Source organism: Sinocyclocheilus rhinocerous, unplaced genomic scaffold, assembly GCF_001515625.1.
Source record: "Sinocyclocheilus rhinocerous isolate Xijiao unplaced genomic scaffold, SAMN03320098_v1.1 scaffold3311, whole genome shotgun sequence".
Classification (NCBI taxonomy): Eukaryota; Metazoa; Chordata; class Actinopteri; order Cypriniformes; family Cyprinidae; genus Sinocyclocheilus; species Sinocyclocheilus rhinocerous.
Genome location: NW_015647447.1, coordinates 199899 through 213409, shown reverse-complemented (window position 1 = coordinate 213409; position 13511 = coordinate 199899). Strand labels below are relative to the sequence as shown.

Below are 13511 nucleotides of genomic sequence, written 5' to 3'. Positions count from 1 at the left end.
TTTGTTTGTTTATTTACTTATTTATTTGTATGTATTTATTTATCTATCAGTTGCATTATATTTAAAATAATTAAAAATATCCAATTAAAGTGCATTAATGTTTCAAAAGTTAATCAGTTTAATAATTGACCAATATTGACCAAAATAAATGTGTGTTATTATTTGTAAAAAAATTTTTTTAACATTTTAGACACTGAACATCTGATGTCAGGAGTGAGGCCGTGCCTGTATCAGTTCTCCATTTATCATTTTTTTGTCCTATGCAGTAAAGTAGGCAGTGAGCCATTGATTGTTTTTACTCAGGCCTGCAGGGGCTCTCGGCCCGGTTTTACACTGGCGCTAGCCTGTCAGGATGGACCGCCACGTCCTCCGCCCTCACAGTCCCAGCATCCTCAGGGGCAGAAGACTTCAAGCCCTATCTCGATTAGCTTATTTTGATGTTTTTATCCTTCCGTGATTGGGAGCCATTCTCGACAGCCAAAACAGACAGGTTTGCGAAGGCGTGCATCTCCAGCGAGCCCTGCCTCTCCCTGTAACATTACGCTCATGTGAACGACTCAGTCGAGCTCTAAGTGAAGGTTTGCACGCAAACATGGCTACTACTGAAGTTACCTCGGGCGAAAGTGCCTCCATCATCGACGAAATTAAACATTACGCCATGTCTCTGGCGATTAACGCCGCATCTGATTCGACTGCGCTGCATGTTTTTTTAATGAGGTGCGATCGTCCTTTTATACCCCGGCTCCCAGAGCAAGGCGAGCCTGTCGTTCTTGCTGAAGGGGGAATGGGCAGGAGATGTGAATGGAATGGATTGTTGGTACAGCGCTAGATTTCTGTTGGTGAAGCAAAGCAATGAAAACAGACTTTGCTGGCAGACACGACATGCGCACAGAGACTTCCCTCTAGTGACTCTCTATCTTTTATTAACCAAGAATAAAACCAAAAACACTCCGCATTTTGCATCCCTCTATGAATGCTGAGTAATAGTCATACTGTACCCTGATTTCTGTATACCACTTGATATTACCAAGGAGCTATTCTTTGCAAGAAAATTAAAAGGTTACATATTTGTACACTAATAAAGATTTACACAAAAATAAAACCTTAACATTTAACATGTTAACCTTAACATGTATGCATTTTTTAATTGTACAAAATGTTCTGTGGAAAAGGGTTCTTTAGATTTTTTAAATATTCTTCACACACATTTTTTTTTTTCTTTTTCTAAGAACTGTTTACTAAAAAGTTATTTGAGGACCCTACATTTTTCCAATAAAGTCGAATACAGTTGTTCTGATAACATCTGCTGTGTAGTTATATAATAGGCTTTATTTTATTTTTATTTTTTTTTTCATTGTGCTGCCTGTGCAAATAGGATCTGTGTAACAATCATGTACTACTGTGGATTTGCAGTTGTGGAATTAGGAAACGGCTTACTGAACTTTTATTTCTCAGTAATCTAATTTGTTTTTAGATTAGTATTTCTGTATTAATAAGTTTCACATTTGTTAAGAGCTTTATGAGTTATGAGACAAAACACAATTCGTCATCTGTTATTTCTGTGATTAATTTACGTTCTAAAATGTACATTCTGGAAAAAATAGATCTATTGTAATAGTTGGCAACACTTTATTTTACAGCGTGCTTGTTATACATGTCATATAATAACAGTAAATTGTGCATAATCACATGCAACTAACCCTAAACCAAACCCTAACCCCCATGATAAGTTACCTGCGTGTTGTTAATTAATATTACTAGTAATTAATTGCATAAAAACACTGTAACAAGGACACCTTAAAATAAAGTGCAACCTAATACTTTAGACAGCACTAATAAAAAGCCAATTGCAAGTGATTGTGGTAGCTATTAATGCCTAATTAATGTGTAATTACATTGTATCAGTGATTTGTACACTATATGATCGATATTTGAGTTTGCATGATTTTATTACCTTTTAAATCATTTAGCTGTTATGTAAAGTGTTACATATGCTTTGTTAGTGAAACCTTCCGCTTACATTCTTTCTGAAAACAAACCACCATTGCATTAACAATACACTTCCACTTCATTTAATAACAACACAGTAAAAAATATTCAGCTTTAGCTGCTCCTCAAGTAAGCTTTTCTAGTAAAACCCTAAGTAGAAATAAAAATTCGCATGATTTCATACTTCTCAACCGTATGATTCTGTATCTCAGCTCTGTTTATTGTTTCTGATTTGCACTCACAGTACATTTTCCATACAACAATGTGAAATATTCACACTGAGTTTATCGCAGCAGCGTTTATGAAATTTTAAAGACTGTTGTCTGTTGAAGGTGTACTGTAAAAGCCTGGGCGAAGCAGTCCGTGTTTATGGAGAACGTCTTCAAAGACATCAAACGAATGATTGCAACACTTATCCGCCGATTTTAAAATAATAATCCATTACACCACCACAATAAACAACAATCTATTTCAAACCAAATCATTTCTCCCGAGGATTATCCCACTGATCAAAAGAAAAAAAGAAAGAAAAAAAAACATTAATTTAAAAGATGTGTCAGGCATTCACTTATATATTAATATTTAATAATAGCAATAAGCATGTTTTATCTCTTTTCCTCAGGTCACAAAAGGTATCAAATATTTATTTCTATATTTGTTTATTTGATAGAAAAAAAACACCCCTAGATTCAGCAGAAAATGCATTTGAAATACATTTATTTTGTGCTATGTATACTACAAATACATTTACATATTTATATGATTAAGTAGTTTACCAAAAGTACAATTGTAAGGTATTTTTATTAAAGTCTGCTAAAAGTGGAACAACTAATTTTGTGCTTTAAATTTAAAATTACATTTAAATAAAATTGGACTTTAAATGCGTGCTGATGTCCAACTAAATGTATGCTTAAACATATTTGTGCTAAAGTGCTCAAGTGGAAATATTGCAAGTTTACTTCAGGTACACTTTGAATATCATTTAAAGACTAATATTATTCAAAGATCATACATTCCTTATTAATAATAATATTAAAACACATTTTAGGCATACTATTTAGAAATGTGCATTGTGTCATAAATAAATACTCCAAATTAAGTTTAATTATAATTTATATCAGTAAGCCATAAGTGATATGTGTAACGGGGCTGACGAGAGGCGTGCGGATCCATGTGCAAGCTTTATTTAACAAGAGAAGTGAATGGGTGCCGTAAGAATGAGAGTCCAAACAGCTGATAAAAACATCACAATAATCCACAAGTAATCCACACCACTCCAGTCCATCAGTTAACATCTTGTGAAGTAAAAAGCTGCATGTTTGTAAGAAATAAACAGATCACTGAGGTGTTTTAACTTTAAACTAATGTCTTCCTCCAGTGAAAAGGTCCATCTCCTGTTGTCCTCTCACATCAAAATCCACCGATATGTCTAAAACAGTTTTTACTTGTAAACTATGCTTGATCTGTGCATATTTCTCTCCTGATTCAGCAGAAAAGCAATAATATGGAAGCAACAGTTAAAAGCAGCTTGATGGATTTGTTTCTTACAAACACGCAGCGTTTGGCTTCACAAGACATTAACTGATGGACTGGAGTGGTGTGGATTACTTGTGGATTATTGTGATGTTTTTATCAGCTGTTTGGACTCTCATTCTGACGGCACCCATTCACTGCAGAGCATCCATTGGTGAGTATGTGCAAATGCTACATTTCTCCAAATCAGATGAAGAAACAAACTCCTCTACATCTTGGATGACCTGAGGGTGAGGACGTTTTTAGCACATTTGATTTTAGGACATTTTAGGGTGCAATATTTATTTAACTACAGTACTATGTACTAATATTAAATACCTACAACAAGGAGAATTTTCTGTAACTACATGTTGTTCTTAAGTATAAGACTAAGGGCTAAAAGGATGGGTTACGCTTATGGGTAGAGTTAACAGCTTAAATACATGTGTTCATTAAATTCAGGTACTTTAAATGTAATTATAATGCACCAGAACGTGTACTGTACATAATATGCATACTGTATCAAATGGTTAGCAATGTAAATATGAAATCAGATTAAATGAAAGCTGTTTTAAAGAAGATAAGGACTAAAAACCTTACCTTACCGTGACAGCTTCCTCATGAGAAAGATCTCCACATCATTTCAGTACAGTCAATAGTGATAAACTCAAATCAGAGGACGACAGCTAATTAAATGCCGACTGAGAAACAATCAATACTGAGAAAACAGATGGACTTCCTTTAGATGAAATGAGCTGCCTTCAAATCTGATAAAGATTTTTTTTAAGAGAGGAGAAATGCTGATTGTGCTAGTTTTCTGTCAGATTTGAATTTGCAGGCTTTGTATGATCTATATCAGCAGTTATGGCTAACCTTGACGCCTCTTATTCACCAGAGACAAATATCTATTGATTTAATACTTCCTACTGCAGGAAAATAAAGTCGAATACAGTTGTTCTGATAACATCTGCTGTGTAGTTATATAATAGGCTTTATTTTATTTATTTATTTTTTTTCATTGTGCTGCCTGTGCAAATAGGATCTGTGTAACAATCATGTACTACTGTGGATTTGCAGTTGTGGAATTAGGAAACGGCTTACTGAACTTTTGTGTGCAAACCGTGCAATGAATGATGGGATATGTAGTCCGGGGTGCTATGCAACAGTTTGTGTTGTGCGAGAGTCAATGTAATGGAAAGGGTGACCTCTGGTGGTGAAAGAACGGAAGTCCATGGACAGAATTCGTGACAATATGTAAGTATACTTAGTATGAAAAAAAAGTATTTTAAATAAATTATTGCATATATTGTTTTTCTTTCTTTCTTTTTTTACTGGAGACAATTTGTTTGAAAACAAAGGAGGGGGCATAAAAGACATAATATAATACTTTTTTTTTTTTTACTTATTTAAATTTATATTTGTAGTAAATGAATGATGTATATCTTGGACAGGCTCACTCACTTTCCACCAGCACCAATTTCCGACACCAAATTAACTAAAAATTGGATGGCCAAAACTAATCTCACAAACATCTAGAGTATATTCAAAAACCCATTTATCTTTATTAAATAAAAAGAATTTATCTATGATATGTTTTTTATTCTGTTATGACATCCCATCCTTTGCCTGAACATTCAACTCTACCGAAGAGGTTAGATTTTTTGGATGGGTTTTGTCATTGCGGTTAGCAGTTTCCTGCCCCCCACCCCTGAGTCCTGAGCAAAAGGTGGCAGTTACGAGCAGCAGGCGATTTTGTCGATGGTCACAGTCAGTGTCCTCTGCCCTCAGCCGTTGGCACGATTGTGTCTCCCCAACTAGTCCTGTCAATCAGCAGCCAGAGGCAGATGGCCAGGCCTGTGGATAGAGGCAACCAGCGGCCTGTGAGCAGCCCCACAGCTATCACCACCCTAATGGAAAGCAGAGGAGGATGGAGACATGCAATGCTGATGATGCCATGATCTCAACAGTCTGCAAACATTCCCACATCTGACATGCTCTGAAAGGAGCCTGAAGCCTTTCATTGACACTGTGGCGTGATGGAGCCGTGCCAAGCGAGCATGTAGCGCTGCCAGGATGCGTGATGGGAACTATGGCACCCTACAACATCATTTGTTCTTTGGGTTATCACACTGTTATTCAGCCTAGCAAACCATTCTCAGATTTTGGACATCAGTTCTATCAATAAATGATGAAATGTATTCATAAATACAATCCAGATTGGACTAATAAAGTCATGAATTGATCTGAATTTATCAGCAAAACTGAACAAGTGGGAAACACATGCAATAAATACATATCAATGTTTCATGGCTATATTAAAAGGAAAAATAGCATGTTTAATAAACGTCATGACTACTATACTGTAGGCTTATAATTAATAATTTGTATCATCTGTAGAAATAATTAATAATTCGTTTAAATGTAGAGGGGAATTATGGTGTATAAAGTGTGAACTTATGTATTATGCAATATTGTAGTCATAAAAATTGTTCTTGTCTAGTGTTTTGAAAACACTTCATTCATTTTCTAATTAGTCAGGGTCTTGGATGATTATGTATGGTGTCTACAAGTGAAGTTCATCAAATGAATACGTTTTTAAAAAGTAAATTATCGTTAAAGTATTTAAAAAATACATTCTTTATCATTTAATGAAGTTGGATTGCATTAATTTTGACAGGTAAAGTGGCAGCTGCTCTCAGTGGACACTCAGTCTAAAAACCCACTTGCATTGAGGTTTATGAAAAAGACAATTTAGAATACGTCTTGGGGGAAATAATTGAAATTTGAAGGAAAATGTTGTGAAATGTATTTTATTTTTTTAAATAATTCCAATCAAATGCATTGCATATGTGTACAAAACCAATATGTTTGCATGACTGTCTCTAAAATCAATAAACACTATGTTTTACATGCTCTGCATTATTACAGCCTTGAGAAACAAAATAATATGATAACTGCATCAAATAGATCACGAGTTAAATAAATCACCAATTAAATTTAGGAAGATTTAAGTACAGTGTTATTTGCTTAACTTTTTTCAACATTTTTCTTTTTGTTCATGCTAAGAATGAATTTGTTATGCCTTTCACAGGCCTTTTGGAGAGGGTTTCCCTCCCCTTGAACTCAAAAAAGAAATGCTATCTACATTTAAATCGACGACTGGGGAAGTTTTTTAAAGACTTTTGAATATTTACATTACATTTGCATGCCAGTGTGGTTAATGGCATTAAGGCATTTCTCTAGATGAATTCAGCACTTCTGTACCTCTCTGAAGATCCTGTAGATTTCCATTCTTTAGATCTAGAATTATCTTCCAACTGCAAAACCAGAGAATACATCGTGCTCACAAGCAGAATTCATTGTTTAAAACTGGATATGTCTTTGCGGCCTAATGAATATATTACTGGGAAGGAAGCTTGGTGAGATGCTAAATACATAAAAAAGTGGTAAAAAAAAAAAAAAAAAACTTGTCATTCCCTGAAATTTTCCACTCAGCTGCATCAAACACACGTGAACCAGCTAATGAGGGTGTTCAGGATTACTTGAAAATCACAGTCAGGTGTGTTGAAGCATGGTTGGAACTGAAGTCTGGAAGGTAGGACTCCAAGAGCACTACCCTTGCTCCAGGGGAAAATGGAAAAACAGTCACACACTTTTGACAATTAAACAGACACTCGAGAGCATGTAAACTAAATATCCATGAGCAGAAATGCCTACTCTGCTTCTTTGTCTGAGAAGCAATCTGTATTTTCATTCTGGCTAGAAGGTAGTTGTACATCCTTCCATTCATCTTCCAAACCACCTGCCCTATTCAGGGTTGTGGGCATCTGCCGCCTATCTCAACATCTCTGGCCATAGGCAGGGAAAAACCCTGGATGCACCCTGAGCTGGATGTCTTTGGATTGTGAGGGAAAACTAAACACGTGGTCCACAGAAACAAAGGGAGAACATGCAAACTCTATGCAGAAAAGCCTCCTGGTTCGGCCAGGACTCAAACTAAGGACCATTTCAGGTGACAGTACTACCCACTGAGCCACCATGCTGGCCTAATTATATTTAAATAATAGGGGCTTTCGAATGTAGTTCTAGGAACTAGCCAGCAGGGTGTTTCCTAGAGGGCCAATTTCTCCCTTGGGCCGTTTTCCTGGTTGCATTCACACCGGCAGTGGGAACTCTGAAGCGGTCGACAGCAATGTCTTTATTCACTGTACTTACAAAACGTCAGCAACCGATAAATGGGGGACACCGTGATCGGAGCAGTTTTGGTTGTGTGTCATGGGTATAGTGATAACTGAGATGGAATGTAGATGCACAATTTACGCAACTGAAACAGCATGGAAATCTGGCTAAATCTCCCGTGGCAACTTGCAGTGTTACATATCATGGAGGCTGAGAAAAGAACACAACGCTGCAGACAACAGGTAGTTAAATGTCATTATCTCTGTTTTTCATGTTCATGGAGTAAATATTTCTACACAGCTTTTTAAAAATGCCGGGTAGCCAGTGTTTTTTATGCGTTTGGCCAATCAGCGTACACTTACATCATTGGTAGTTCCTATAGAACTGTTTTAGACCCTACTCTGAAATAGGAGGCAGTTTAGTTCCCCCAAACAGAGTTTCCAGAACTAAATACGTTCGTAGTTCCTGTGGTGCAAACACACCAAAAACGGAAACTTCCGCCAATAGTTCTAGGAACTATGAAAAGGTTCCTCCGCTGTGAAAGCTCCTTATAATTAAACAAATGTTGGTCCATTTTGGTCAGGTGGTCTCTTCCTGTGGGGAAGTTTCTCATCAGAATCAGCTGGCCCAAAGTGGACCAGGGAGCGGTTGCATAAACTGTTTAGACTAGTCTTAAAAAGTTAGTCACCTACTTTTTAGGTAGATTTTGCGGATCACATGCGCGAGTCGGCACAGACCACAAATGTATCGGAGCTATTTGAATTCTACACAGAATGCTATATTTGATAACAATATGGATGAGATTGTGGCTAGCATACCCTGTCAAATGTGGCTTTACAGAGCTCAACGGCTCTGAACGGCTCTAGCCTAAGCTGTGATATAAACGAACGCTATTGGCTATTTTAAAAAGGGGCAGGGCTGCTTGATATGTCCCGCCCTGTCTTCCTGTTTCAGTTAAAATGACGTCAACACATAGAGTAACGCTGCATGTTTCTAAGCATTTCAGGGGACCTTTAAGACACAGTCTTATCATGGTGGCTAAGTTTATGCAACTGGCCCAAATATTGAAACAAATATTTGATAATGTGGATATTTTCTATGGTGCTGGTCCTCATTCATGGTCTGAGATGGTCTGGTCATACAACCCAGGTGTGTCCCTGCCTACGGCCCCAAGAAACTGGGATAAGCTCTAGCTTCCTGTGACCCTACATGGGACAAGTGGTTTGGAAAAGAGTGATAGTTCTCATTCACATTCCTGGAGTGCACAGAACTGCACATATTTGATGTCTCCTTAACCTGACGCACAGTTTGTGGCTTGAATGAATGATGCATTTATATAGCACCTTATTGTGTATTGTTGTACACCCAAAGCGCTTTACAATCATGTGGGGGGGTCTCTCAACCACCACCAGTGTGCAGCATCCTCCTGGATGATGCGATGGCAGCCACAGTACAACGGTGCCAGTGCGCTCACCACACACCAGCTACAGGTGGAGAGGAGAGAGAGTCATAGAGCCAATCAAGTGGTTGGGGATTATTAGCAGGCCATGATTGACAAAGGCTAGGGAGCAATTTGGCCAGGACACCGGGGTTACACCCCTACTCTTTATGAGAAGTGCCATGGGATTTTTAATGACCACAGAGAGTCAGGACCTCGGATTAAGGTCTCATCCGAAAGACGGTGCTTTTTGACAGTATAGTGTCCCCGTCACTATACTGGGGCGTTAGGACCCACACAGACTACAGGGTGAGCACCCCCTGCTGGCCTCACTAACACCTCTTCCAACAGCAACCTAGTTTTCCCAGGAGGTCTCCCATCCAGGTACTGACCAGGTTCAACCTTGCTTAGCTTCAGTGGGCAACCAGTCTTGGGCTGCAGGGTGATATGGCTTTTGCTTGGGTCATTTGAACCTCATAATACAGCTCTAATGCAATGGATTGCTCTAATAAATTAAGGTTAGAGATGCAAGACTTAGAATCCCTTGATTTGGCTTTTCATATGTCTAAATGACTTCACTATCTGCTTTATGCTATCATCATCAAAGCCATTATAAGGCTCTCAAGGGACTTTCACAAACGTACTCTTCACTCCTTCTGTGCCATTCATGCGTTTCAGACCACAAATATATTGTCCTGAGTTTCATTTTGCCACACTGGCGATAATAGATCAGAGTCTTGCCCAGATTCAGATAGAGTTGATTAATAAAGCAGAGCGCTTAACTTTGTGTGGGTAAACACACTTTGTAACCTACACTTAAATTTCTCTGTTGGATCAATAATTCATTGCCGGCGATGATTCTTTCATGAGACTTGCTGCACATTATTCATGCTGGGCTGCAGAAAGTAGGACACATATAGAGTGAGCGAGCTAGCGCTGCTAGCATAAGGATGAGAGTATCGCTAGAAACTCACAGGCTTCAATCGAGGGGGAGGGTGAACGCTCAAAGACATCTAAATTAGAGAGTTAGCAGGTTTGTGGTTGACACAAAGATCGAGCAGGGTAGCTGGAGAACCTTGGTGGCCTACATTTGCAGTATAACCTGAGCCAGGAAGAGGAATCGTCTGTGTGTGGGATGAAGACATCTCAGGTGTTGAATAAATGTTCAGGCAGCAGTTTTCTTTGCTGTCGTTAGCTCAAGGGCAGTGTGTGTTCAGGAAAGGTAATGGCGCACACATCGTGCTGCGAGAGGTGAATCTCGGGAGGGAGTGAGTGTACGATGGAGAGAGAGAGAGAGAGAGAGAGAGAGAGTGATAGGATGTGATGTTTTTGGGCTGTAACAAGTGTCAGAAACCATCTGGTTTTATAGTTGGTGGCACAAGATGCTGGTGTGCGGAGAAATAATATATAACAACCAAAAACCACAGCGGGGCAAACATTTCTGCAGCATTTCTGGTTCCATTGACATTAAACAGATGACAGGGGAAGACAAGCCTAACAGAATGCATTGACATTCCAGAGGCATTATTTTGCTGGGGCCTCACAGAAACCATGTAATTGTTTCTGTACAGTACGTAGCCTGAATTACAATCACCATGTGCATATTGTTATGAATTGACTTTGTGTTCCTCTAGACCAGACGGCATGCCCACAGTCTGTTCACTGCCGCCTTGTGCATATTGCCAACAAAACTGGCAAGAAGCTGTGGAAAATCGCAAGCGCCAATCAGATTGGCAGACTCACTCTTAAAAATAAAGGTTGTTTAATGGCATCAGTGGTTCCAAAAAGGTCTTTTAACGTCCTTGACACCTCTCACCTGCACAAAAGTTTGTTCATAGTCAATGTTCTTCAGACAAAGAAAATCATGGTTCTTCACTGAAAGGTGCTTTAGTACATTAGTTCTCAATTCCAGTCCTGGGGACCTCCTGCTCTTCACATTTTGTTTGACTCTCACGTGTGCAACAAATTCCGATCTGTGTCAGATGTGAGCTAAAGATCGGATTTTTTGTGCCAGTGTAAACGCAGCCCTATACACTGAGTTCAGTTCATGGATCTCGCTCCTAACGAGCTGATGATCTGAATCAGGTGTGTGCAGAGCAGGGGGTCCCCAGGACTGGAATTGAGAACCAGTGCTTTAGCGAACTCGAAATGGTTCTTATATGGCATCGCTGCAGAAACTAGAACCTTTATTTTTAAGAGTGTACTATGCAACCATATTTTACTACTGTATTTACCGGGTGAACATACAAGCACTTTTTATACCTTTTAACATATTACTTCTGTGTTTTATTAGCAAGTATTTGACTTTTATTTATTTATTTATTTATTTATTTATAATGCAATCTATTATATCTATTATGATACCTGGTATCAACATGTCTTCATGAGTTTTCATGAGTCTTTCGTGTCTAAGTAGGCAGTCAATGCACCAAGTTGTTATAAATTGAACAAATATAAATGTATTATTTAATATTAATTAATTAATTAGTTCGTTAATTAATTAACACCAATGAATACATTTGCTATAAGTATATCCATCCTTACCTGGATACACACAGTACGGATATATACACTCTAAAAAATGCTGGGTTAAAAAGGGACAAACCCAGCTATTGGGTTGTTTTGACTCAAAACAACCCAACCGCTGGGTCAAAACAACCCAATAGCTGGGTTTGTCCCTTTTTAACCCAGCGCTGGGTTATATTTAACCCAGCATTTTTTAGAGTGTACTATATACAAATCATAATTGCCTGATTTTTGCAAAATGTAACTATATTATAACCCCGCTCTTTATATAAAGTTGTATATATAAGTATGTCCAACTTTATCCACACACATACAGTACTCTCGCGTAGAGCAATATATACTATATAGCAAATCTCAGTTGCTTGATTGCTTGTATTGTTGCAAAATGTAACTATATTATTGCACAGATGTAGTAGTTGCAAAATTAACTATATGGCATGAAGATAAGATATTATAAACATTAACGTCATGGTTTTCTCATTTAAGCAATGAGTATTGTGAAAAGTGCTATACAAATAAATTTGACTTTACTTTGTGGCCAGAATAAATGCAAGGTGGACCAGACTTTACAGTGACAGTCAAATTCTGGTTATGTTATACTACTGAAGGTCCTACTGTCAGAACTTGATAATCTCTAAGGGGAAAAGTATAAAAATAGTCAAAACATGATTTCGACAGAGATGTAACAGTGGGCAGTGTTATATATTATCAACAACCCAACTACTGGACAGGGCTTGAATTCTCATAGCTAGTAGTTTGTTTCAAAATCACGTTTCTAATTGTACAGTTTGACATAAAAACCTCAGTTTATTAATGAAAACATTTATGATGTCTGTGTTTCAGCTGTAATATTGGATGGTGATATTCCAGTAGTCCATTTAGAGCTGAAAGGGCAGCAGGACATATTGACCTTTCTTACACTAATGGCGATTTCTCTCTCTCTCTCTCTCTCTCTCTCTTTCTCTCTCTCTGTCTGACAAACACTCAGTGGAGTGCAGCCATTCCCAGGGGTTCAGAGTCCACAGGAACTGCCCTTAGAAACATGCTCTCTGCCAATGAAAGTGAAGAAATGTGTTTCACAGGTGAGAAACACTTGAGATTAGTCTGCCTGATTGTTGGGAAGAAACACAATGTTTACACTTTCCCTTGTGTGGTGTAGTGTGGTCTATTGTTAGCACACCTGGACTTTGTTGTCAGGGAGCGTTGCTTTGTTCTTTCCTTCACCTCATTAATGAAAAGGATCAGAACGTTCCCATTCGTATCTATATTGCATGTGCTGTTATTGTGGTTCAGACACAGTTCAACCTTTGCACAGGACAACATGGCACTGCATATCAAATGGGTTCTGTGATAAAGTGTCCTATGTCTGGTTTATGTTTACTATGACATTTGAATGTATCATGTTACTTGTAAAATATCCAATTATGAACAGTTGTTGGAGTGTGACAGTGTAATCTTATGACTCAGTATTTCAAAATAAAGGTTCGGTGGCTTTCCCCTCAAGAAAACCTTCAACAAAACAGTGTTCGCCAGAACTTCAATAAAAAGTATAGCACTATAATGTGGTGTTATGTAATTTTGGTGACTGAATGTGATGGATATATGTATATATTTTATTCAGCAAGCATGCATTACATTAATTATAGGTGACAGTAAAGTATGCAAGCTAGTTTCCAGCATGGGATAAAACAAACAAACAAAAACAAACAAAAAAAAAAATATATATATAAATAAATACATTTAAAAGGATATTATGACTTTATTAGAATTTTTCTCCGAATTGCGAGAAGAAAAGTCGGAATTGTGGGATGAAAAGTCACAAATACCTTTTTTATTTTTAATTCCATGGTGTTAAAAACAACATATA

At 37.8% G+C, this 13511-nt stretch overlaps 1 protein-coding gene across 1 annotated transcript in view; it reads left to right on the top strand.

Moving 5' to 3' along the window:
- Nucleotides 1-592: 592 nt before the first annotated feature.
- LOC107709147 (ephrin type-A receptor 5-like) overlaps nucleotides 593-13511 on the top strand; it is a 129042-nt gene continuing 116123 nt past the window's right edge. The window contains exons 1-2 of the mRNA XM_016513559.1: nucleotides 593-817; nucleotides 2612-2621. Coding sequence (XP_016369045.1) covers nucleotides 593-817; nucleotides 2612-2621 — 235 coding nt within the window. The remainder of the gene's footprint in view (nucleotides 818-2611; nucleotides 2622-13511) is intronic.